This window comes from Genypterus blacodes, unplaced genomic scaffold, assembly GCF_046128005.1.
Source record: "Genypterus blacodes isolate CSIRO-AG114 ecotype Tasmania unplaced genomic scaffold, CSIRO-AGI_Gbla_v1 ptg000077l_1, whole genome shotgun sequence".
In the NCBI taxonomy this organism is placed as follows: domain Eukaryota; kingdom Metazoa; phylum Chordata; class Actinopteri; order Ophidiiformes; family Ophidiidae; genus Genypterus; species Genypterus blacodes.
Genome location: NW_027466886.1, coordinates 545,893 through 570,682, shown reverse-complemented (window position 1 = coordinate 570,682; position 24,790 = coordinate 545,893). Strand labels below are relative to the sequence as shown.

Here is a 24,790-nt window from a genome sequence, read left to right as displayed (position 1 = left end):
GAATAGATTTCTCATCAAAGCCATCATTTGGGTTGAAAATCAAGCACAATAATGAGGAACTGAGGAAGAGTACCAAAGCATTTCTGATCTGGAAAACATACAATGGCATGTTAATCTTCAACATGTGAACCCAAAGATGCGTGAGGCAAAGCTTGGTATGTTTCCGATCATGTTCACGCCACAAATGAGCCGCCTCGGGGGAGGGGAAGGGGGGGTTGTTGTTTGTGAATGTTTCCGAGTGAGTCACAACAAGAGACTATCAAACCAATACATGTGGACTCAGTGATGTGGCCCTTTTCCTTCTTTTCATGTCTCAACAAATTCATTTACAAGTATAATAAATTCCTCGTCAATCTCTAAACCGCTGATAGGAAGTAGGGTTCTTTGCCCTCGTCTCTTCCATCCATCCTCCCGTGATTCCACCATCCTGCTGCTCCTCAAGTATGTTTTCATTGTCTGTGTGTCGGTCAGCAGGATTGTCTTGCTCTTCCTCACAGTGCCAGGAGCCCACAGCTCTCTTGCCCGCTGTCTCACTCGCTCTGCGTCTATTTTGGTCGCGTAAGCGCGATAACCTCGACGCTTCGGCTCTGCCTTAATCTGTGCTCCAACATACAGAGCAGCGTCGGCAGAAGAAATGTCCAAGGGGGGCAAGTGGCTCCACAGAAGACCCAGAGCGACACATTTATGCTGTCTGCACGGATTTACTTTGTGGATTGTATGAAACTGTTGGTTATGGTCATAGTGTTCAAACACAGGCCATGTGTATGAATTAAAGAGTTTGACAGTATAAGATGTCTTCATGCCGGAAAAGTCAAGAGCTATTTCAAACTGCATGTAGAAGCTATTATGGAAAATGTGTTAATTTATGTAGATAATTAATGCAGAATTCTTTCATGGCTTCTTCATTTCAGGTCTATTCTATATGAGGCAGGGCTCAGTGCATTTTGGAGTTTAACGAATGCATCTGAGCAAAAAGTAAATGTATTTATGGATGAGGAGGAGGAGGCTGAATGGGATGTTCTATTGATTTGTGCATGTAACCCGAGCAATCAGAGAACAAAACAACAACATCAGAGCTGCTCCAAGAAAACTTGTACACGTGGCTGGCGTCTTCAAAGTGCTATGCATAGTTCAGGCACCGGCGCTTCGCATTGCCAGCACAGTTAATAAGAAATGTCATCAAAAATACAGGAGTTGTTTAAAACGCTTATTTTTTCGCTCAAAATCAACAGCTCTGTTTTCCCATGTGGCCATTTTGGTTCAGAGTGTCTGGTTACGTAGGCGTGAACCTCAGCTCCAACGTTTGGCAACATCACCCCGAGGAGTTAAATGAGCGTCTCCGGCATGTGAGGGAGGGCAGGGATGAGGAGGAGGAGGAGGAGGGAAGAGACGAAGAGCGGGGAGATAAGAAACGATACTCGGGGCCCTGCAGCCTGCCACCATGAGTCATAGACACACCTCAACTCCGATAAAGAAAAACAGTCAGACAAGCGTGTTAACAATTTCAGTCAGAGGCTTTGTCGGCTTCAAACAGCATGAAATAACTTTGTTTCAAGTTTGATGCAGTAAGGATGGATATGATGCAGTACGAATGCTGGATTAGAGGGAAGTGTGGAAGCGCTTCAGCCCGGGTTTGTGTGCTAAGAAGGCAGTCGGGACAGATTAGAGGCCCATGTGAGAGCGGGGGGGGGGACAAATCATCCAAATTTCCCACCATAATCCTCCGTTTTCCGACTTAAACTTCATTACTTTCGACTCCTAAATGTGGAAACAGCAACTTTGCATGAAGAATCAATACAGGAGGAGGAAATGATGGCATGATTACGTCGTCTCACCATGTTAAATGAGCCACTGTCAATAGCTACGTAACATTTATAATACTTAAACACGCTGCCAGTGCTTTAATGGACACACAAGCGGCAGCCTCGACGGATTGGGTGGAGGGTGAAACGGGCGCAAATCCATCCAGCACAACAGAAAGTCTTGGGGAAGAGGAGAGAGGAGGAAGGCTTTATGCTTCGCTAGGTGCTAATTAATTAATTTGTGAAAGGCATCATAACAAGGAAGTCTGCTATGAGTGACGCTGCTCCCCTTGGTGCCATATGAAACATAAGACCCTGTGTAAGTAAGTGTGTGTGTGTGTGTGTGTGTAAGTGATCGCTGTTCTAAAGCAACCAGGAATCACCGGGGCATCTGTTTCTCTCTGTGTGACCCCTTCACCCCTTCACCTCATTCCATACGCCCACTCATACACACACACACACTTACTCACACACTTACTCACACACGGAGCACCAGCAAGAGACGGGCGAACGAAAATAACCGAGATTAGCCTAATCTCTGCACTTATCAGGTTAGTCCCCTCCCTCTTCTTTATCTGTGGTCCTGTCTGCTTACTGTACTGTGCACCAGCATGCAGAGAGGAGAGTTACTTCACAGGGGAGATCCCACTTACACACTCTTACACACATACCAGAAACACAGAAATAGAACGTACAAGTTATCGATTTTGAGATGTCTATACCCCGGATCAAATAATGACAAGAGTTTGGAAATGCAACATAAATCTGGTAATAAAAATGGTCATTTGTTAAGGAAAGACCTTGTTGCAATTTATATTAAAGGAGACATGTTATGATTTTGTTGTTTATTCACTCATTTTAGACAGAAATTGTCCCAATTTGAGGTTCTGGCCTTTTGAAATATTTCTAGTAGAACAAACTCAAAGGCTCTGACAGGCCTGAAAGCTTTGTCTTGATTAACCCTTTACCTCGCTGACATCTTTACGAGGCTAAGAAGTCAATCAGAATCAGAACAGCCCTAAAAAAACCTCCAAATAGCATGTTTTCACTCAGTGTGGACACCAGTGCTGCAGCAAAGAAAGCTAGAAATGGATCCATGTTGTTTTTTTCAGACACATTAAAGCACTGCCAAGATTTTCAAATAAGATCCGATAATCTGTATAATGTGTCTAATTTTAATTTAAGAGGAAATTATTTCACCCGTTTTATTTACATTTTATCAAGAGTCAGTCTGTATCTGTATTCTGTCTCACTGTCGGTCCGTCTCTTTTTGTTTGTCTCTGTTTTCTCTGACGCAGGTCTGTTCACATCTTACACCAGTGGACGAACCGAGACAGACAGGCTGCCAGTGAGACGGCGAGAGAGGCGAATGCAGAGGTGTGTTCCCCCTGACTCTGTGTGTGTGACGGCTCAGGTTACCGTCGACAATATGATGAATGACACTACATGTAAACACGCTGTGAGTAGGTGAGCGGATGACTTACAGGAATCAAAGCTTTTAGTTATGATCAAACAGCTGTTCGTCTCACTTTCTTTATCAATCATGCCTTCTTGCTTCCCTCTTTCCCTTCCTCCATTTTGTCTGTCTTTGTCCCCCTCCGTCCTCCCTCCTGTCTTTCCTTCGGCCCTAGTCATTTTCTTTGCCTCTGTATCTTTGCTCCTATCCCATCAGCTAAAATCAAACACGCTTCCACCGCTGTTCACCACAGGGGGAACAAGCTGTGATTTAACACTATACTCATATACTTAACAATTTTTCGGTACCTCACTGACATATAGTGGCTACCTACGGCTCTGTAATTGGAGCGTATAATCACACTCTGTCTTAACCACTTCAACATCATAAATCCGAACACTTAACTCTGAACCTGATCCAGATGGTCAGGCAATTTCCATTATCTACTGCAGGTAGAAAGGCCAACAAGCAGCAGAAGTGAGTAGCTTGGCAAAGGACAAAAGGGTTAAATTGTCCTACTCAAAGTGTAGGTACAGAGCGACACAGTTTGAGCCAAAGTACAGGTAGAAATTGATATTCAAATCAGTATCAATGACACATATGCACTCACTGAACCAGAAACCACAAGAAATACTGGGAAATGACGCAGAATAAGGCCTTTAGTGGAGTGCGTCAACATATCCTGGCCGTTGAAATGAATAAATAAACCATCCCTCCTCCTTCAAACAGGTCAAATCTGTGAGAGACTGTCACACTGTCAGACATGCGACAGAGGTCTTAAGCCCCGCCGCCAGGAAACTCTGCATAGGATGTTTGGCTCGGAGCCCTTCAGCACTTCAACGGCACACCGGATGCGTCGGAAAACCTTTCAACCAAACGGGATGAAGCTCAAGGAAAACTTGACGGCGCTGGAGCGGCATTATTAAAAATGCAGGAGTGACGGATATGATGCGGTGAATTTAACATTTTGTAGCCAGGAGCTTCATACATATGGAGCAGGAGGAGGTGGGAAAGTGCAAAACACACCACAGCAGTACTTGGTCTGATTTTCTGACTACTCAACTCAGCACCCCGGTATTAAATAATCAACATGTTGCATAATTTCCCTTGTATTATGTTGATTTTGTGCTGGCGGCCCGTTTATGCCGCTTTGATTGATTGGTGAAATCAATGGGAGTCATTTAAACAATCCACCGCGGGACACCACGGGATAATCTAATGTAGCAAACTGAAAACATAAAAGCCCGACCGCACATGGAGGGGGGAGGGAGGGGGGGCGGGGGAGCAAGAGCCAGACGGAGCACCTGGTCCAGCAGACATGTGGAGCAGGTGGAGGATGATTGATGTTGAGCCCGGGCGACCCAGACTTCACTCACAACATACCTGGATACGCAGGGAAACCGGTGTGTCACCAGTGGCCTTTTGTTGATCTGTTTCTATGAACCGGGTCGGTGCCGCCCTGTTTTGTTGCTATCAAACACAGCCTCTTTCCCATTTTCACACCAAACTGGCCTTGGCAACAGACTTATATCATCTCCCATTATTGGCACAAGAGAAGAAATGGTGCGGATTACTATTCGCCCTCCAAACAAGACTCTGGAAACACACCTGCTGTTACTCCAGGTTACACACTAGAACACGTCTTAAAAAGAGTTGAGAATGAAAATTGGAATTTTTTCTGTGCGTGTGCTTTGCAAAATCGCCCCCCACTGACTTCCTCTCTTTCACGAAAAATCAAACCTCAGCAGCTGTGCAGCTCTGGCTACATGCGTGTGTTCCTCTCATCCAGCTCTGATATGAAATACGGTTCGGCTCTCACCTGCTGCAAAAAATTGAAACATGCTCAGTCTCAAATATTTATGAGGCCACCGTGTCCCACTCTCCCTCTGCAGCTTCATCACACACAGCTCGGAATGAAGAATGAGTTAGATCTTTATCCACAATGAGTGGATGTCTGTGTGTGTGTGTTTTTGTAGGCAATGTCACAGTGTATAAGATTTAAAAGGGATGAGCATGAGGGCTGATGTGTCGATAACAATTATAATATATTTTCTGCTGCATTTTAAAGTTGGAAGATGAGTTTTTAATACTTCAAAGCCGCAACTGAGTGAAGACAGGAAGCCTTTTTTAAGGATATAAAGCCTGAATAAATAATACATGTCTGTTTTGCTTCTATGCTGGGATGACGCACGGACCCACAATCACACACACTCTCACACACACACACACACATCACATAAACCATTTGTAAACACTCATCAGCCGACGGCTCCACAGCAGCTTTCACGGAGCAAAATCCCGCAGCTGGTCGCATTTCTGCTGTGTGAGTGTGTGTGTGAGTGTGTGTGTGAGAGAGTGTGTGTCCTGCAACTAAATGACATTTGAGAGAACATGAAAACCAGGCCAGAGTCGTTTTAATTATACTCCTATAAATGTCATTTGCGGTTCTCTTGTTTGTAGACTTGATTTGCCTTTTTATGGGCTTGGTGACAACATGGCGCTGGCTGTGTAAATTGCATCGGGGTGCAGCTCTGCTTACACAGGCGGCCTGATCCCCGCGTCCTCCATTGCAAACAGGTAGAAAGGCAATTCATCAGCAAAACATGAAATCTATCACAGGAACACACACGCACGCACACACACACACGCGCACACAGAAGAAACTACTGATGCTGCTGTGTGTTCAACAAACAAGCGGACGTGTGACACAGGCTGCCGTCTCTGCTCATTTTCCTCCCTTTCCTCCTTCGCCACACATGAATCAGCACTGCACGACTCAGGACTCAGCACCCATTATATGTGTGTGTGTGCGTGTGTGTGGGAGTGCACCTATCTGTGTGTGTGTGTGTGTGTGTGTGTGTGTGTGTGTGTGTGTGTGTGTGTGTGTGGAGGGGGAGGGGGGGGTTTATAAATCCAAGCCTGTTAATCCCCTTTGGCAGCAAATCATCTCTTGCCGAGGTGGCAAATTACACAGCGACTTCATCACGGCCCGTTTTTTTCCCCGCCCTCGCCACGCCGCCACCGTTACTCGCCGTCTGTTAAATATTTTTGACAGTGTCGTATTTGTATTTTCTCTCGCCGGCCTCGAAGCTTCATTGGAATGGAACGTCTCCAGTGCACTGAGGAATAAAAACAAAATGAGTTACTGCCGCCTGCGATCTGGTTACTAATCCAAACGCCTTCCAGGACATAAAGGTGTGCAGACGTACTGTCACACTATAGTACGGCTTGTTTCAGACAAGACTAAATGTCGACTGGTGCAATGTAGTTAAAGTCTTCTCTTGTACCCTCGCACGGCAAACTGGACACCCAGGTCAGCTGGCTCACATTTTCCCCTTTCAGATCACTTTACCCACTGAGCTGTGAATCGACCGCACACTGATCCCTAATGACACCGAGTAACGGGTAAAGCGGTTACTGGCATCAACTCCATCAGATACTCCTCAAGACATACACAGCTCTTTCCTCAGCCAGGTAACTTTTTCTTTAATAGTGCCTAATGAGCCATTTTCAGAAACCTTTTAAGTGATTTAACGAGCCTTTTTAACGTGATAGTTGACTCTTGGTTAAAGCGGTTGCAGTTCCCCTCGCAGGCACCGGTTGCAGCCTCGCGGCACAGTTGTACGATTGTGGAAGCGAACCTGAGGCGCGAGAGCTGGAGTAGGTGGCAGCAGGACCTCATGTTCCAATGAAAAATAATATAGTTTGTTTTTTTCCTTACACCAGAGATGAGATGAAACAAATGAGATGATTTAGGAGGATAACTAAGGTAAGGAGGCCGCTTCATTATCAGAGAGTGAGAGCGGTGATGTTGCCACCTGTTGTGCTGCTGTAATGGTTTGTTTGTGGGAGGGCATTGTTGCGAAACTCACTGTCAGGACACACAGCATGGTATCATCATGTCCTAGCGTAAGGAAGGATACATCAAAATATAAGACATGTTGCAAATACGTATTTTGGCCCGAAACGCAGAGAAAAGACGAGAAATTCCTGCCTGTACCTCGATTGTTGTTACTGATTTGTTGCTTGAGCTCCTATATTGACTTAGATTGGATGAACAGCTTTGGCCTGACAGTCTTTTCTGCATACTAGGTTGGTAATGAACCTTGCTGTAATGTGATTCACAGTGCAGAAATGGTACCATATAATGAAATATGACAATATTACTGGGAAGAAATAAGGTTCTTTGTCTAGAGCCAATATGGCAGCAGCTTCCATTCTGCAGCTGAGACGTCCCTCGCTGTGCTATATGTGGTCTGAATGCTTAATACAGCCCAGACAGTGAATTGCATTAGTATTGGAAAATAAAAAGGTGCAAATATTGATAAGAGTTTTCCAGTCTGCAGCTCGTTACCGTGGTCACATGAAGCATAACAGGAGATAAAATAAACCTCAAATATACACAGAAGCATATTTAGTGGACTGATAATCAGTTTTCTGCACAATATTTTTGCCAGAGCATCTGAAAGGGTAGAGCCAGCCCAGGGGGAGGGAGGGGGAGAGGGGGAGGGGGGGCTGGTTTACTGCCACAAGCCCAACCTGAGCCCCTGTGGCCGGGCTGGGATTTGGCAGAGGGCCTTGTGGCTGTGATGATGGCAGATGAGGCTCGGGGACTCGTGGGGATTCTCTGCAGCGGTTTAAACATATGACATCCTGCTCTTTACCTCTGTGTTTTCATTATACACATGACAAGACAAATCCAAACTCAGCTCTGGAGGAGGTGTAATTATCTGATAAGAGAGCGCATGTGCACAGGTAGCGCCAAGAATGGGAGGAAAACAGCCTGCCGTAGCTGTAAGGTCATTGGGATAATTAGCTGTTTATGCGAGAGGGCATGGAATAATAACAAGAAACTGAAATAATGAGAACAGAGGCCGAAGGTTTCAAACTTGCCGGCGAAACTGAGGATGAGGAGGCCAAAAAACATCCCCGAGCTGTTACGTTACACCCATGAATTTGAAATGTTCCTCCTCTTGAATATGATTACTGTGCCACTGTGGGCCGCTACAGGTGAGCAGGGGAGGGAGGGGGGGAGCAAAGCTACTGGGGATTCTTTCCACTGTCGAGTAAGAAAATGAACCACATCGGCAAACTGCTGCTCCCCAACCACTCGGGCCAACGACTGAATGAATGGACCACGGAAAAGGTTGCGACACAAACGGTTTGGTGAGGAAATGAAGCAGCTGCTGATGGCTCCGGCGAGTTTTAGGTGACTACACACAGACGCAGATGACGACCGATACAGTTATCAATTTGCAATTCAAACACGTCGATAAAAAGCTCTATAAATTTTCAACACAAGCTTACAAGTGTCAATAAAAAGGGACAATAATGTGTCTGGAAATATAATAGAAGGGTGTGTAGCAGCAACACTCTGAACTTGAATACCTCAAGGACAATAGCATAGTGGAGGATATATGTTTTCATTTCCCGGTGTGCACACTCGCTTCCATTTATACGGATAACAGTTCCCCCATCCAGGGCTCCTAACTGCTTGGCACAGCATCCATATTGTGCTTATGTTGCAATTTACCTAAACACTCTGCATCGCAAAAGCTGTAATGTGTGAATAAACAAATAAATACATCACAAACACACACACACACACACACTACAACTGGGTACAAAGTTGCTCTGCTTATCTACACAACTGAACCAAATATTAGGGAATTGCATTAAGGCGGTGACCTTAAACTGTAAATAATAATATTAAAGGATTACGCTAAAGCTACGGCATCAAACTAGCACTGCTGAGGCGCATCGTCCTCTTTATTTCTTATTTTATGATAAAAAACAGTCTTTGTTAGAGGTGCTTTAGACAAACACTGACATTCTGTGTTTTTATGCAAATGAGTATCGCAGAGGGAGATGTCGGTGACTAAGTGTTAAAATAAAAAATAAAAACTGCTCTTCACACAGCATGTAGGAACATATGTAGCTTCCTGTTATGTCACAAAGAGGGAGGCAGTGTAGAGAAAATCAATTTCTCCTAAAGGTGAGTGACAGTTTTCCTCTCACTTTGTCAGAACTGGAGATGCATTAAGGACGCCTCCCGTAGAGGGTAATGACTCCTTAGTCCGGTCTGGCCTCTGCAATCTGTGCTGCGTCGTCCTTATCTCCCAGATGGAGGGACGGCATGGTGACAAAGAGAAGGCGGTGGGGGACAGATGAAGGAGTGACGGGCGTGCGGGCCTGCGAGATGACTTACTGTGGAAAATGACTGATTCAATTACCAACTGAGTGCAACTGAGTGTGCAGGATCCGCTAGGAGAGTTTGAGATGCCGGAAACGCAAGTGGGGAGAGGAAGGAATGACTGAGTGCCATGCTGTAAACGCCGTTGTAGCAACCGTGACTTATGACGGATCCTCCACCTCTCTTCCAGTCGCCCTGCTCGCGGCCACGACGCCTGTTTATGCATCCGTATAACCTGGTGGACGCCATTTCCTCTTCCCACCGCGTGCAGCTGTGCAAACGAGACAGCGAAATAATATAGTATACCCCGTCTCGTGTGAAATTTATAATCAACTGCCCACGGCCGTGATCCATCTGGGGAAATAGCAGGTCAGGCGGCTCGGGTGATTGCCAAACAGCTTGAAAATACACAGACAGAGGGATAACTTGTTAATTGGTGCATCAACGTTAACGTGAAGCAGTTGTCAGGTTTGTCAGCGCCACGGTTGATTTCTATAGCGGGTTGTTAATGGATGTCGTCTATACTGTGTGTTTACCGACACAAAACGTTTATGTTACTATTTTATGGCTTTACACACAACACAGTATTTATTCTGAACAACCGCAGTGTGTGTGTGTGTGCTGTGTGTGTGCTGTGTGTGTGCGGCCCGGCTCAGGCGCCAAACCCTGACAACAACAAGGCAATTTGCTTCAAGCGGTGTAACAAACAGCATGAGAATCAGCGGCCATCGCAATAGGGGAGAGGAGCAAGCCGAGGGACGGACTCGGGAGCGGCGGCGAGGATGTTCCGGAGGAGGAGAGAGGGATGGAAAACGGAGTGATAACCACACATGTGTGTGTAGGCTTAATCACCGCATTGTTACTTATTTGCGGCCCTGTGTTTTCCCACCTCCTGCTCGTCTACAAGCATTTAATCATGGTAAAGAAATCAGCTGAGATGTTGTTTCTTTTGCAGCAAGCATCAGCAATCAAACGCACACAGCAGGCACGCAGCAGTTTGCTCCTGGTCTGTGCCTCGGGATTATCACTTCACACAAAGCCCGAGGGGCCGTTATTCCCAAAGTGTTATAAGGTGGTTTGACTGGGTAAACTGGAAAAGCTGGAAAAGGAAGGACCTGGTTAGTCTGATGATGATAAAATCAAAACCTAAGATAACATTCATGTGGAAATTGATTTTGGCTCCATTGTCTGGGTTGCACTGTTACCCTCTGCTTGACAAAAATCGATAATTACTTTTGGCTTTGAATCCCTGTATGCCTAACACAGCGCCAACACAGGTGTTTATTTTGAAACCCGGATAGCGAGTACTTTTGATTTCTATGTTTGATTTAATTTCACACATCAGCGAGTCCAGAATGGCACTATCTCCTGCCACCCATAGATAAGCCCTGTGATCATTGGTGATTGACAGGCCTATTAGTTTCATACATGCGCAATTACATCAGCGCATTAACCTTTCAAGGTTGGAACCCTGCTGCTGGGAAAGTCACTGGATGGAGCCACGAGCCACAACCCAGCAAAAGACTCACAAACCCATACACAGGGTGACTATATTCTCTACTTGCTCTGTAAATCAATCTGTGCTTTTCTGTTTTCTCAGTTTCCCCTCTAATGACGCACACACACGCACACACACACACACACACACACTGAGATATACACACCTCCTCCCACTGATGTATGTATCTGATGAGTCGGGAAAGTCTTAAGAGACGCAGCAGACTGAGGATCTTGGTGAAGCGGACGATACGCAGGGCGCGGGCAGTTTTATAAACCTCCGAGTCAAAGCCTTTCTCCACTATTAAAAAGATATAATCCACTGGAATGGAGGAGAGGAAGTCCACCACGAACCAGCTCTTTAGGTAATTCATCTTGATGACCTTGGGGTCGAGGATGATCTCGGAGCTCTCCTCATTGACGATACCCGTCCTGAAGTTCATGACCAGGTCCACCAGGAAGATGGTGTCCGAGGCCACGTTGAAGACCAGCCAGGTGGTGGTGGTCTGCTCTGAGAAGAAGGTTATTCCCACAGGAATGATGATTAGATTCCCCATCATCATGATGAGCATTATCAAGTCCCAGTAGAACCTGCAAAACAACACACACAAATCAATTTCCAACTAGAGGCCACTAGAGTAGTCCTCCAATTAGGTTCCTCGATGATGAAATTTAACAGGTTATTGACTGGACCCCCCCGCACAGACAAGCTAACAAACTTTGATTGAATTGTTGTTATAGTGGCGTATGTTTCTTTGCATGATGATCATCGTCATGTCCACCAAGTTTAGTTGCAATAAACTAATCAATTTGTGAGATACAGACCTTTTTGAAGAATGAGCCACGCCCACTCAAAGCTGGCAGCCGATTATAGCAAAACAGTAAGAAATGTCACAAAGCAAAAGATAAAAATTTTGTTTGGCCTTGCCCAGACAGACACATTCTGAGACAATCGGCCCAAACAAGTTGAAAGCTAAAAGCAGATGGAGATGGTGCAAAATGTAGTTAATAGACTAAAAATATCATTCTGATCCTACGGATTTGCCACATTTCTGGGGTTTAAACATTTATATATATATATATCTGTGTGTCGTCTATCACAAGCCTCAGCAGATCCTGCAAACACAGGTGTCATCTCAGCAGGTCGTATATCGGCTGCGCGGGTGTGAATGTCCACAGATGTTGCTCCGTGCTGTCTGGAGGTTGGGGCCAGATCAGATCTATTGGGTGGAATAACATGTCTGGCTCATCCGTAGTTCCTTCTCACCCTTACCGTTACACTAACCTCAACCCAACCCCGACTTACACACAGTGTCACTTCACCCAGGTGCAACCCCGCCTGTGCTCCAGGTAGCCAGGAGGGTTTCTGCTCTGATCCTAGACCCCCCAACCGTGCATGGATCACTTTTAGAAATTAGTCTAAATTCGTATTTCTTAAAACATAAGTAGGTCCGATATTAGCCATCTTCCCAAATGTTCCCCCCTTCAGAACCCTTCTTGACATTTCTCTCAGTCTAGACTGAAAACAAATCCTTGCATTTGCCATCAGAGCCCTCACACACTTGGATAAGACTGGCAGAGAAACCAAGGCAATGAAAAAACAGTGTCTCGTTTCAAAGGCACACTTTGGTGGACTTGCTTTCAACTAATTGTTTTTGCCCTCTGGGTGGCAGTTTGGTCTTTACCGTCAGTGCTGCTCATCAGTACCGAAACCCTCTGGTGCACAGTGAGGAATGTGATCAAATCTGGCACGGGTACACACGCTACCCAGAGGCTGAATACCAAGCATTCCGGTGTCCCCTGATCATTCATCTAGGACCAGCATCAGGTCTGTGCTTTTGGTGTATGACAAATACCTTGAAAACAAAGATTTATATGGAATTTACTACTCTGGAGTCTCAAACTGTCATCTCGCCTCACATTTGAAGTCACAATATCAACAGCTAACCTCCCAAACATTCACTAATTGTCTTGATATTGAACCCTAACTTTGAATCTTCGTGTCTTGGGTGACCTCCTGAACCTTTATCGCCTAACAACCACTCTCAATGTCCACTTCTGCACAAAAGGTCATACATTTAGCTTTGCTCCAGCGGTGAGGAGACTGTGGCACACACACCACAAGAACATACTGGAAGGTCTGTACTCTACATTCCGACTGCTTGGTGCTACTGAGGAGATAGTGGCAGTGTGATGCTATGGAAAATTACATCTCCTCCATTAATTCTGCTACCGCTGAGGAGATGATTGGATGGTGGATATATAGAATAATGTACTGTCTTGCTAAGAGGTATACAGTATGTTTGCATCAGGACCTTCACTTTCATACAGTTAGATGTTAGATGCTCTGATTTAACCCCAATTAAAACAGTCTGTGGCTTCTCGGCCTAAAGTCAGATCAAGCAGATCCAAGCTGTATAATAAAATCATCTGTGTGTGAGGAGGTCTAGCTCCTGTGTGTAATTGTACCTGCGAGAGTCCCCGCGCTCGTTACATGAGCGATAATCCTGGATGTGCTTCGTCCAACTGTAAAACATCATCATCATAAGCAGTGGAGGATTAATGTATCTAGATCCATCACTTGGTAGGCAGAATGGGAGCGTATCTATCTATTATCCACCCGACATTAACTTCCCTCACAGTGCACACACCCAAACCTTTGTCTGTGGCAGCTGGTAATTGGGAATCCCTGTCAGGAGTGCACTGCAGAATAGACCGGCACACAGGAAACACACCAAAGGAGTTAGCAGAGTTTCAGATTTCTTTCCACTGAACTGACTTCTTAAACAATTCAAAACACCTTAAAACAGCTCAAATGTTAAATATAAGTGATGACAGCTTGTGTCACATTTGGGATTTGGTGTGTGTCTATCTAGCTGTGTTCATGTCCCTGACCTCTGCTGTGAGATGAAAGGCAGGAGAGGAGTGACTCATCATCACGTCACTCTTTTCAAGACGTGTCCCAGGGCTGCTTACCTCATAAATGTAAACAGATGCTTTCAGAAATCCTATCTCATGCTAAAACCTCACCACTGACGCCACCTCTGCTGCCTGACTGCCGGCTTCTCCCCTCCATTGCTCTCTGTCCACTGCAGTCGTCAAAGATGGAAATGGACTGGCCGGCTGCCTGGCAGGCTGCCTGTCTGCCTGGCAGACTAGCCAGCCAGTAATGGATCTGTTTGAATAAATTAAGCTCGGGCCTTGGCTTTATAAATATCCATAGATCATATATCAGATAATTGTCTTCAGTTCTACTAAACAGCGGTCATCTAGGTGGTTCAGAATAGCCACCCCAGGTATTTTTACAACACCAGGTATTGAACCAAGGAGTGGACTCTTCATATGTACAGCATTGATTCAGCATCCTGAGTGGCACATCAAAGCACAGAGCATAATGCACTTTGTATAATACCATGCCAGTCCTCTTGGTTCTTAATGGGATAGCAACATACTGTGGAATCTGATGCATGACTTGACATAGTTTTGGTTGTGAGTCCCTAAGAGAATAGGGGGGCACTGTAAATAAGTAAATGTCTTTTTGTGGGAAAAAATATCACAAACCTTTGAGCATGTCACGAAACATGGCAACCTGGAGCAGTGCAGTGACCTGCTTCAGAGTCTGAGAATGCAGTGAGTCATAGCTCAGATCCGCCTCTTTAAGTGCCTCCAGTCCCAAAATCAGCAGGGCACCGGCTTCCATGATACAATGTATTAAGCTGCATCCATCCCCAGTAAGTTCAGCTTCAGCAAGGCATCACGTTCAGGTTCAGGTTCCAAAAGCTGCATGATACATCTTATGCCCTCCCTGGTCCTTTACATATAGAGTTTGTTTGTTCTCTCTGTACCTATGTGCATGTGATTCACAGATGTGTTCCATTCATGCCTCTACCATCGCCCTTCATCCAGGCACTAGGCACTGTTGACATGGAGCCGGTCCCCAGGCACTGCAGTGTGGCTGCCCACTGCTCCTGTTATTTAGGACAGGTTAAATGCAGAAAGCAAATGTCCCTACAGGGCTTAATGTAGTGCAACTTAAACACACAAGTGCTCTATAGTAGGTCTGTATCTATCACTGTCATTTCCCAGACCCAGATTTCCCAGCCAGCTCTTGGATTCTTTGCCAGCACCCAAAGCAGATACATTTGTCAGATGTTTGAGTACTGTATGACCCAGAAACAATGTCTGTGTAGCTGCAAAATAAGCAAAAATAATTCATATCCTTCCTGTCAAACCAAACAACCAACATCTGTCAAGTGTTAACACCTCCCTTCTCCAACAGTCACCTATTTATGACCAGGCTGGTTAGCTTATACAGAGCCTCTCTCTCTGCTCTCCAATGCCGCCAGCTCCTATACAATCAGAGGAAATACCACCTTAGAGTCTGGCTGCACCTCAAGTCCGCTTGTTTCATCCCTTTAGATTCCCCCTACAACAAGTGTTTATCATAATCAATGCCAGACCACTGCTGCAAAGCATCTGAGGGAACCTCCAAGGAAGCTTACTCAACAAGAGCCAATCAAATCTGTAATGTAACAGTTCTATTCTGCAAAGGTCACATACTAACTTAAGCACAATGGGAAGAAAGTCCAAATTGCCTCCTCATAGATACACTTCAGTCAAATACAACATATGGATAATCTCTTTCCTTTATCCCAGTTACTGCCCGGCGATCAGCCTCATTGTTATTCCTGTTCATTGTGCCGCACATCGCAGCATCCCACACCGCCGCTCCCTGTGCACCCCTCTCTTAAAGGGCAACGCGTCTTTTTTTGCGAGCTGGCCAAACACAACTTCTGCAAATACCCCTCACCGGCTTTAATCCATCCTCAAACATCCTCTTTTCCGTCTCCCCCTTCATCTGTTTACCTTCTACCCTGGGTTCGATGCGGGGGAATACTGATCCTGCGTGATGTTTTCAACCCACAAAGGAATGTGTCATTTCATACATATTTATACTAAATAACAAAACAATGTCTCTTATTATTAAAATGTCCTGCACAGGGAATTGTAGTAATCGATATGCCTAATGAGGAAGGAACATTGTATTTGAACTCTGATCACGTTATTCTGTAACAGCCAAGGCACTCCCATGTTATTCTTTAAAACGGACTATGAAAGAAAACCCCACTGAGAGTCTTTTATACTAAGACAAAAGCCTCTTCTCAGCACACCCAGAGGTGTATGAGGCCATGCATGAGGCCTCTCTGAAAATCTATGAATAATGAATATTACTAACCTGCCATTAATCTTTAAGCAGCCACTGTGTACAAAGAATAAGTTGGATATCGAGTTTCAAACGCTTCCACGAAGCAACATAAAGCCCGTCTGAATAATGGTGTCATTCACGGACGGTGGTTACGTAAGGCTTTTTCATTAAAAGATAGGATGCTTTTCTTCTTCTTAAGGGTCAAAGATGGACGTCCCGCGACATAAATACAAGTAATGGACACAATGTTATAATTACATCACCATAAACATTCCACGTGATAGGATCTCTCGCCGGACCAAAACGTTGTGCCCTTCAGAGCACAACGATTTAACTTTCAAGCTGCGATGCAAGGGAGACCTGCCAAGCGAATATCGTTGTTGAAATCCATCACTCGTGTATTAACATTGTTTCGCGAGCTTGAAGGCACAAGGGTATAACCTCCCAGTACAACGTTCTAGCCAGGAGGCAGCGTCCGCGTCGGAGCAGCGGGGGTGTTTGCAATACGCTTGCCAAAGAACAAGGGCTTCCTCTCAAAATCCACCTTTCAGAAAATGTCACGAAGCAAGAACCTTAGACAGCTGTTACCGGGCAAAGTCGGAGAAATATGATAACATATAATAATGTGCCCCATAATGTGAAGATGTATATTAACAACCACTCTATATCAACATGTATTACACTGAAAACATTATTACATTATTACTCATTCACCATCTTCTCCCTGTTCACCCTGTCACAACATAGCCCAGCAAATTAGAGCACACACACACATGCTTAACAAGATTGCTAATGAATGAATACATTAATTTAATAACTGTTGCCCCAGTCGTGACCTTTGGCCATCTTTTACTATCTTCTCATATAAATGCCTAATGCCATTGTACATGTGTGTGGGTGCATTGGTGGACTTGTATGTGCAGAGAAACCAGCAGGGCTCATACAAACAAAAGGCCCTGTGGGGATTTACACAGTTTAAGAGAAGGAGCTGTCTGGATTGCATTGTTGCCGTGACACCATCATTCATCAACACATGCGAGGTGAAGCAGGGCGATCACGGAGGCTGCTGGTGGATGCAGGTTTAAAGCTTTGTCATATTCAGACACCAGATCGTCCCGAGCAGCTGAGCGGAGGGAAGCAGAATGCAGCACACACCGGGGCCTGCTAACACTTTCAGGACCACGGACAGCGTCTTGAGAGGGGAACAACGTGCCCCGGCATGTTCCCATCCAGCGCCAGCGGAAAATTGGGGTGATTGCCACCATCACGCTGTGCCAAGGGACGCTGGTGCACAGACACAGCCAGATGAGAGGCTTAATTGGAGGAGTGATGAACTGTAAACATGCAGCTTGTGGAGAACAACTGCTGCCTGTATCTTCTTTAGTTCGCCTTTGAACATCAAGTGTTTCAAAAGCTGAAATATAGACGCGTAAAGGCGAATAAGCTGCTCAGGCTACGTTATTTTAGATTCATTTACAAAGTTCTGTTATTACATCTGTCACCGGGTAGAGTTTCCGTAAAAGCTCTGCAGGTTTAGCTTGCAGGATCGCATCCTATAAGCTTTTTGGGACAATGCCCAATAGGCAGGCCGAGTAAATAAATAAGTAGGCTAATAATTATGTCATTACGGCATTAAGTGGACGCAACTGTAGCATGATCCTCCTTTCACAAACACATTCCATCACATTTGCTCAGCAGCACAGCGGCTTTGCATTACTCATACATTAGTCATATCACAGCTCCGTATAGATCCAGCGAGGAGCAAATTAGCTCTCATATTGATCATATATTGGCAGCATGCGCTGTGCGTTTGATCGTTTTGATTCGTGATTTTTACCGCATTCTGTGTGTGTAGGTACCCCCCACCCCACCCCCTCCTCATATCTATACGCCGCCTACAAACTGAACTGTTTACAAAGCGTGATGCTGCAATGCCATTGTCACGTTGTGTTCAGGTACTGACCCCCCCTTACAGAAACTGGAATCTGTCGCAATGAAGACCCGGGACACACATGACACACACACACACACACACACACACGCTGTCCAACTGTCACGGCGAAACATGCTGTGTGCGTGTGTGTGCGTGAAACCATGACATTCACCATCCTATTTCCAAGGGCATTTGGCTGATGCACCTTTGACGCGCTCGTGTGTGTGCGTGTGTGTGTATAAAATCATACAAATACCGCAATGGAAAGTCGCACCCGTGATAAAGCCCGTTTTAGTAGTGACAGGTAGACTATCATACATGCGATTTTGAAAGGGGGGGCGGGTGTGTGTAATGTGTGTGTGTGGATGTGTGCGTGTGTGTGTGTGTGTGTGTGTGTGTGTGGAAGTGTTATGCGCTGGCTTGCAGACCTTAAGGTGACACGGGGGGGGGTTTAAGGAGAGGGGAGGGGGGGTGAGAGGGGTTTGGGTGTGGGGGGGGGGTGCAGGTGTCTTTCTTCCGTCCCTTACCTAAAATCGCTATACGGATGAATGATCCAGTATCCGGCCGTTTGCACCCGCTCCTGCTCTTTCTCCACGGCTTTCTGACTGCCGAACATGCGCAAGGAGAACTTATTGACTCCCGGCTGCATCATGGCCCCAAATTGCCTCTGCATAAACCCGTGTTGCCTGGACGCCCCGTCCAGATCGTCAAAGCCGACCATGGCTTCCTCCCGGTCCCCCTTGCAGCCCACCGAGTTGCCGTGGTCTTTCGTGTTCTGGCTGCCCGCGTTGTTCTTCTGTATCGAGTCTTGCCTCTGAAAAACATTATTCCCGTCCGCCTTCTCCTCTTTGGCGCTGGAGAACGAATTGGATTTGTCTTCCATGTTGTTGTTATTTTTAAATTATTCCCCCCCGTTAATTACAAAAAAAAAAAAACGTTCCGTGCTCCTAGTCCCGAGGTTTTGGGCTGGAACTCGAACAGGACCCCCCGCCGTGAGCTCTCCCGGTTCTCTCTCTTTTTTGGTGTCCTTCAAAACTGTTCGGCTTCCTCCGCCTTCAACGCTGGTGCTGCAAACTGAGACTAGGCTGCCCGACAGCCCCGGTGGATCAGGTTTCTTCGGTTACCGCCATCTACCGACCGCCCCGGTTCGGTGCCGCGCAACGAAGCCTCTCTCTGCCTGCTCTCACTCCGCACGGCACTGCGGTTTAACTGGCACATGCTCCTGCACCTTATTTACATAATGTGGCTCATGATAGCCCCCTCCACCTACTCTCTCATCCTCCTCCTCCTCCTCCTCTTCATCATCACTTTCCCACATGACAGGAAGAAGACAATATCACACACAGGATGGGGGAGACGTCCTGATCTAACGTGACGGCACATGTAGTTAATGAAGATCTATTTTGCTCCAAATCGGTAGACATGTTGTGTGTTGTTCGTGTGTTTCTGGCGACAGGTTCGTTCCCCACTGAGGCGCGATCACAGGAAGGCAACACGGTGAAACAGATTGTAAGTGCTGGTGTGATCAGCCGGTTTACGCCATTGGATCTTATGAAGGAAGGAGTTGAACATGTTGTGGATGTTGCACCTTTCAAGGTGTTGTGGTCCCGTGTTTGGAGATGTAATGCCTGGGGAGCATTGGTGGATGAATGATGTGGTTCAATTAATTACTTAAAGTTTGGATGACAGGATCATACAAAGATAATAAAAAAAAGTGTCTTTGATTGTGTGAATGGTTATGCTGTATTAAGATCACATAGATAAAATAATACAAACGTTGGAAATACAATCATCATCCCACAGATACAGATTTAAAGTTGCACATTAGATTCTCTCTGATACTTTTCCCCATTTGCTTTTAATGCAGAATTTAAATCTGCAATGTAATTAACTATAATCATTGGACAAATGAAGAAAAAAAAACTTCCCACCGAAAATGGAGTGAGCAAAAATATGCTTAAGTAAAGAAAACCTTTGTGAAGGGAGGTGATGAAGATTTGACGGAGGAAAAAAAATAGTTGGTACATCTGAGACTAGGATGGTGGAAGGAATGTTGAGAGAAGCAGAAAGCTGCTCATCTATAGGGATCCCCAGATTAGTTTGGTTCTGTCGCCACAACGGCATCACTGCAGGACTCGCAGTGACACACAAACCCATCTGCTGATGGGAAATCAACCGTACATACTGCACAGAAATCATTGCCAAGCTCCCTGCAGATTCCAAGGAATCCTTCAAAACAAGGATCCTCATGCTGCACTGCCTTCATGCCAGACTCATATACAGTAAATGTGCCACGTTTCATAAAATAATGTATACGTAAGCATTTCTTGTCTATTTACTTACCTTGCGTTTGTGTGTGTTTATTTATTTCCACTTCACCCTCAAGAATGACCAACCTGGAGGTGATATGGCAAGTCGCTGACTAATCAGTGCACCTTGCTACACGTCTTCATTACTAAACTGAAGGTGTCAGTGAGAAACTTGCTGTCAAACACAATTAAGAAGCAAAAAAGAATGAAGTTAACACATTGCATGAAGGAAATAAAAACGGATGATGTAGAACAATTTGGAGCCGGGTGAGGCTTCACTGTCTGTACACCAGTGAGGGAAACCAAGCAGCCCTCCAATAGATCAGGATTAGCAACGCAATCACTCAGTGAGGACGGATTCAAACTGGATTCTTTCTTGTTGCCGCTGTGAATCAATAACACTACAGAGGAATGCGATACATTATCATCGGTGCTTGGGTACCGTAGATGTGCTGCAAATACCTGGTGTGCAATACAAAGCTCTGCACAAAGCCTCAATCAATTTACTATTATTTACCCCTATCCTAAGATTCCTTTAATGGAGACAGCAAGAATTAAAAACAGAAAAACCAATGAATTCAAACAAATGAATAGTAGATTTGAACGAAACGAGTCGGTCTGTGCCTCAGTCTGCAATGTGGCACCACAGCTGTGCGCACATCAGTACAGAGCATATTAGCTCTGATATTTAGCATCTTTGCTCATGGATTATTATGTAATGATCCAAATGTTATCATGATTGAAACAGACATCCTTTTAATTTTGCGTGTGTGCGTGTGAGTGTGTGTTTTCTCTCTCCTGTTGGGTCGGATTAGTTAGCATGCCAACTGTTTCCCCCCTGCTTGTGTAACTTTTGCTTTACAGTTAATCGTGCGCCAAGGGCAAAACAAATGTTGCATAAGATTTATGGCTTAAAATAATACTGTTATTGACCAACGCACAAATCCCAGATCGTGCAATTGTGTGACAGGGAATAGATACGACAAGATAAAACAAGAGAGGCGATCATTACAGCACATACCTCCACCAAGGCCAAACAAGCTCAGACTTAGAGGAAGAAAGGCCCATTGTTTTAGATTCATTGTTTTTTTGCAGAAGAACCACTTTTTAGAATATAACGGGATCAAATCACACTTATTGATAATTTATCCTGGGATTTCTTTCCTTCTTTCAGATTGAGATTGGTATATTGTTATTGATTATTATATGATATTGAAAATTGCCCTATTTCACATTATTATGGGATCATGATTAAAATTAAAAAAAATACCATTAAATTGAATTAAATGATTTACTAAATATGCCCCTGGACCTGGACCATCTCCCCTTCCAGGCCATTAGTTGAGGTGATGAGCTAGTCCAGCATGTGCAGAGGAGGTGGATGAGTGATAGTAATGATGTTCACTTAATGAAAAGGTGAAGGGTGTGATGTTGTGCAATAACATTTAAAATTACTCTGCTGAAAAACTGTGGTTTTCTGCTCATTAAAGACAATTTGCTGACCTAAGTGGGATCCAATACTCACTTACATCCTAAAACTAACTTTATAAAATCCAACTTCTTGCAAGCTAATATGGGTTTCTGATTTATTTTTTCGGAATGGTCTCAATGGCCTCCTGAAATTGCATTGCGTCTCTAAGATTACACTCAGTCATCTCGGCTTACAGTCAGTGCCTCATCTCGACATGAAACATTACATGCCCTCGCACTGCCAGCCATCGCTCGTGCCACAAATAGCACCGGCCTGCTCCAGGATGGAAGTGTTGTGTTACAATGCCCCCACTGGCCCCTTTTCTTTTCCCCTTTCTGCAAGTCATTCAATGTATAGCTATGTATGTTCAGCCTTCAGACAGACTGGGGAGGGAAACCGACTACCAAAGTCAAGTGAGTTTTTTTTTTTTTACAAATTTTCCCATCCTATGTTAAGTTCAATACATCTTCTGTTCACTGTGATGGAAGTATTTGTGGAGTAACCCGCTGCAGTAAAAATATTTTCTCAGTTGTAATCATCTTGAGTAGCGTCACCTAATTATCTGCGAGACCAAGCTCAATAGCCGACACAAATTAAAAGGACAAATCTTCCACGTCTCGCACCAGACAGGACTACTAATTCATTTGCCCTCTTTGGACTCGCGTCTCATGACTGAATGCTTTAATTAAAGCTTGATTGGAGCTGGGAAGATGGGCGCCTTGTAATAGGATTGCAAGCTTCGGTCTGTTTCCAGCCGAGACTATCAGGATATCACGGACCTCAGGGATGACGATAAACACATTGGCCGGCATCCAGCGGAGGTCAAGGTTCGCTTAATCAGCAACCTGATTGGTTTAAACGGATGAAACCATGAGGACGCTCAAACTAATTAATTAAGGAATTATCAGACAAGACCTGTTCATCATTACCAACAAACTGATCAGCTTAAACTAACTTCATATTGATTAAAATGAGGTCATTCACACGTCTTGACATGCATCTTAAATGTCTAATGTAAACACAACCCTAGTTATTATAAAGAACATGTATGTAGTTTTTTGGGGGGTCAGTTTTGGGTCAATTGTCACACAATTTTACAAGTACAACCTCTGGACAAAGCTGGACACAAGTTGCATATCTGTTTTTTAATTTTCCTTACAGTTTTTCAACAATTGGCAGTCAATAAATTGGAGTGGGCGTCGCTCATTCTTCAAAAAAGCCTCAGTCTGCTGTAGCCAAACTCGACGGTTTGTCTGCTGCACTTTATCTTTGATCAACTCCACAAAACGCTGCAGTCCACATGCTGCCCGTGTGGAAGCTTTCATGCAGGTGCACTAAACCTCAATGTGTAATAGAGGTCAGTTCATGTCACACACTGGCAGATAGTTTTTCCACGGGGAACACAAATGCTTACACAGTGGATCAGGTGTTGATGGACCATTGACAGTCTTTCACTGCCTAATTCCAGATTCGTGAGCCTACAGTGTCCACTCGCTAAACGTAGTAATCCAGAGGGATTGGCAAGTATTTTTAGTAATGGATTTACTGCCGCCCTGCCGCTGATCCCTTGATGGGGGCTGTCTTTCAGAACAGCCACGGAGGAACCACCCAAGCTTTGCAGACCCAAGTGTTTTTGACTTTATTTGTATGTGTGTATGTACAGTATGTGTGTTTGTGTGCTTCCTTCCTCTGTTGCTTGAGCTCTATTTTATCGGTGACTTATTTCCATAAAGCCAAACAATCATCTGTTGACAAGGTCTTCACAGTGAATGCATCGAAAGCCTCGTAGTGCTTTTAATGTTCAGCCGTTAATTCTTCCTGTCAGTGACCAGCAGGCTGCACAAGGGTCTGAAAATGAAAAAGGGGGCACCTCTCTTCTGCTTGCGGGCTTATAGAGGTAAAGAGGTCCCACAAAGTGACACCAGAAGTCTCCCTTCTGGTGTGACATTATACCAAAAATAAACGTGGAAATGTGCCGCTAATGCACAGTTACATCCTGGCTAAATAAAGGTCTGAACAAAAAGGGCACTTGGAGCAAAGAGGACAGGGCCGTCACCAAAGCCCTGGAGTACAAACAACAACTGCATCATGGCTGCTTGCATCTGAGGAGGAATTAAAAGTTTAATTACAGGTCCAAAAAAGTCAAATTTGAGGGCTTTTGGGTGGAATTTGAAGTATTCTCGCTTCCAGCAGCAACCAGCCATAGACAGATAAGTGTGTGTGAGTGAGAGACGGTGAGGAGGGAATTATGGTAGATGAATGCAGAAAATTTCATGGTTAAGAGGATACGCCGTGTTCCCACTCCAAGGCTGGGGAATTGAAACGACGTGTACTGATGGAGGCAGAGAGGCCGCATACACGTAACCTCTGACATCACCGCATCTCTCATCCATCTCATGTCTCATTGCCCTTTTGTTTTGGAGAAATCTCATCTCGACTTTTTTTTTTTTTTTTTTTTTTTTTTAAACGGCCACTCTCACACTTCCACCCCTTTTTGCCTCTGCACCGATCTGTCAAGGGGCCTCCTGGTGTTTCTGGTCCGCATCCACCGCAGCACGGGAAGGTTACATCTCCCAAAAGAAGGAGTTACCTCTAGCCTCATACTGCGTCCTCACCTTGCAAGAGCAAACACTCCTCCTGCTTGAATATTCACCTCGCGTCTAAAGAAAAGGGTAAATGAGGCGAGTAGTGAGAAATACATTAGCGCCGTCGTAAATGCGGTCGGGTAATGCATGAGTGTGGAAAGCATGGGCGCAAAAATGTCTGGCCAAGGCAAGCATGTGGAACAAAGGTCACGGCGAGGATGCCCCTTAATCTCAGGACTTTCCTTCCCGCTTAGACAATCTATCAGTGGTTACTACCAGGCTGCGTACGACGCTGACAAGATTAATCAATCCAAGTGAAGGGTTTAGCTGTAAGGTCT

The 24,790-nt window shown here is 45.0% G+C and overlaps 1 protein-coding gene across 1 annotated transcript in view; it reads right to left on the bottom strand.

Moving 5' to 3' along the window:
• The window catches only part of hcn1 (hyperpolarization activated cyclic nucleotide-gated potassium channel 1), a 51,469-nt gene extending 32,499 nt beyond the window's left edge, over positions 1 to 18,970 (bottom strand). The window contains exons 1-2 of the mRNA XM_076158444.1: positions 18,615 to 18,970; positions 11,116 to 11,539 (exon numbers count right to left, since the gene is read on the bottom strand). Coding sequence (XP_076014559.1) covers positions 11,116 to 11,539; positions 18,615 to 18,970 — 780 coding nt within the window. The remainder of the gene's footprint in view (positions 1 to 11,115; positions 11,540 to 18,614) is intronic.
• Between the last annotated feature and the right edge of the window lie 5,820 nt (positions 18,971 to 24,790).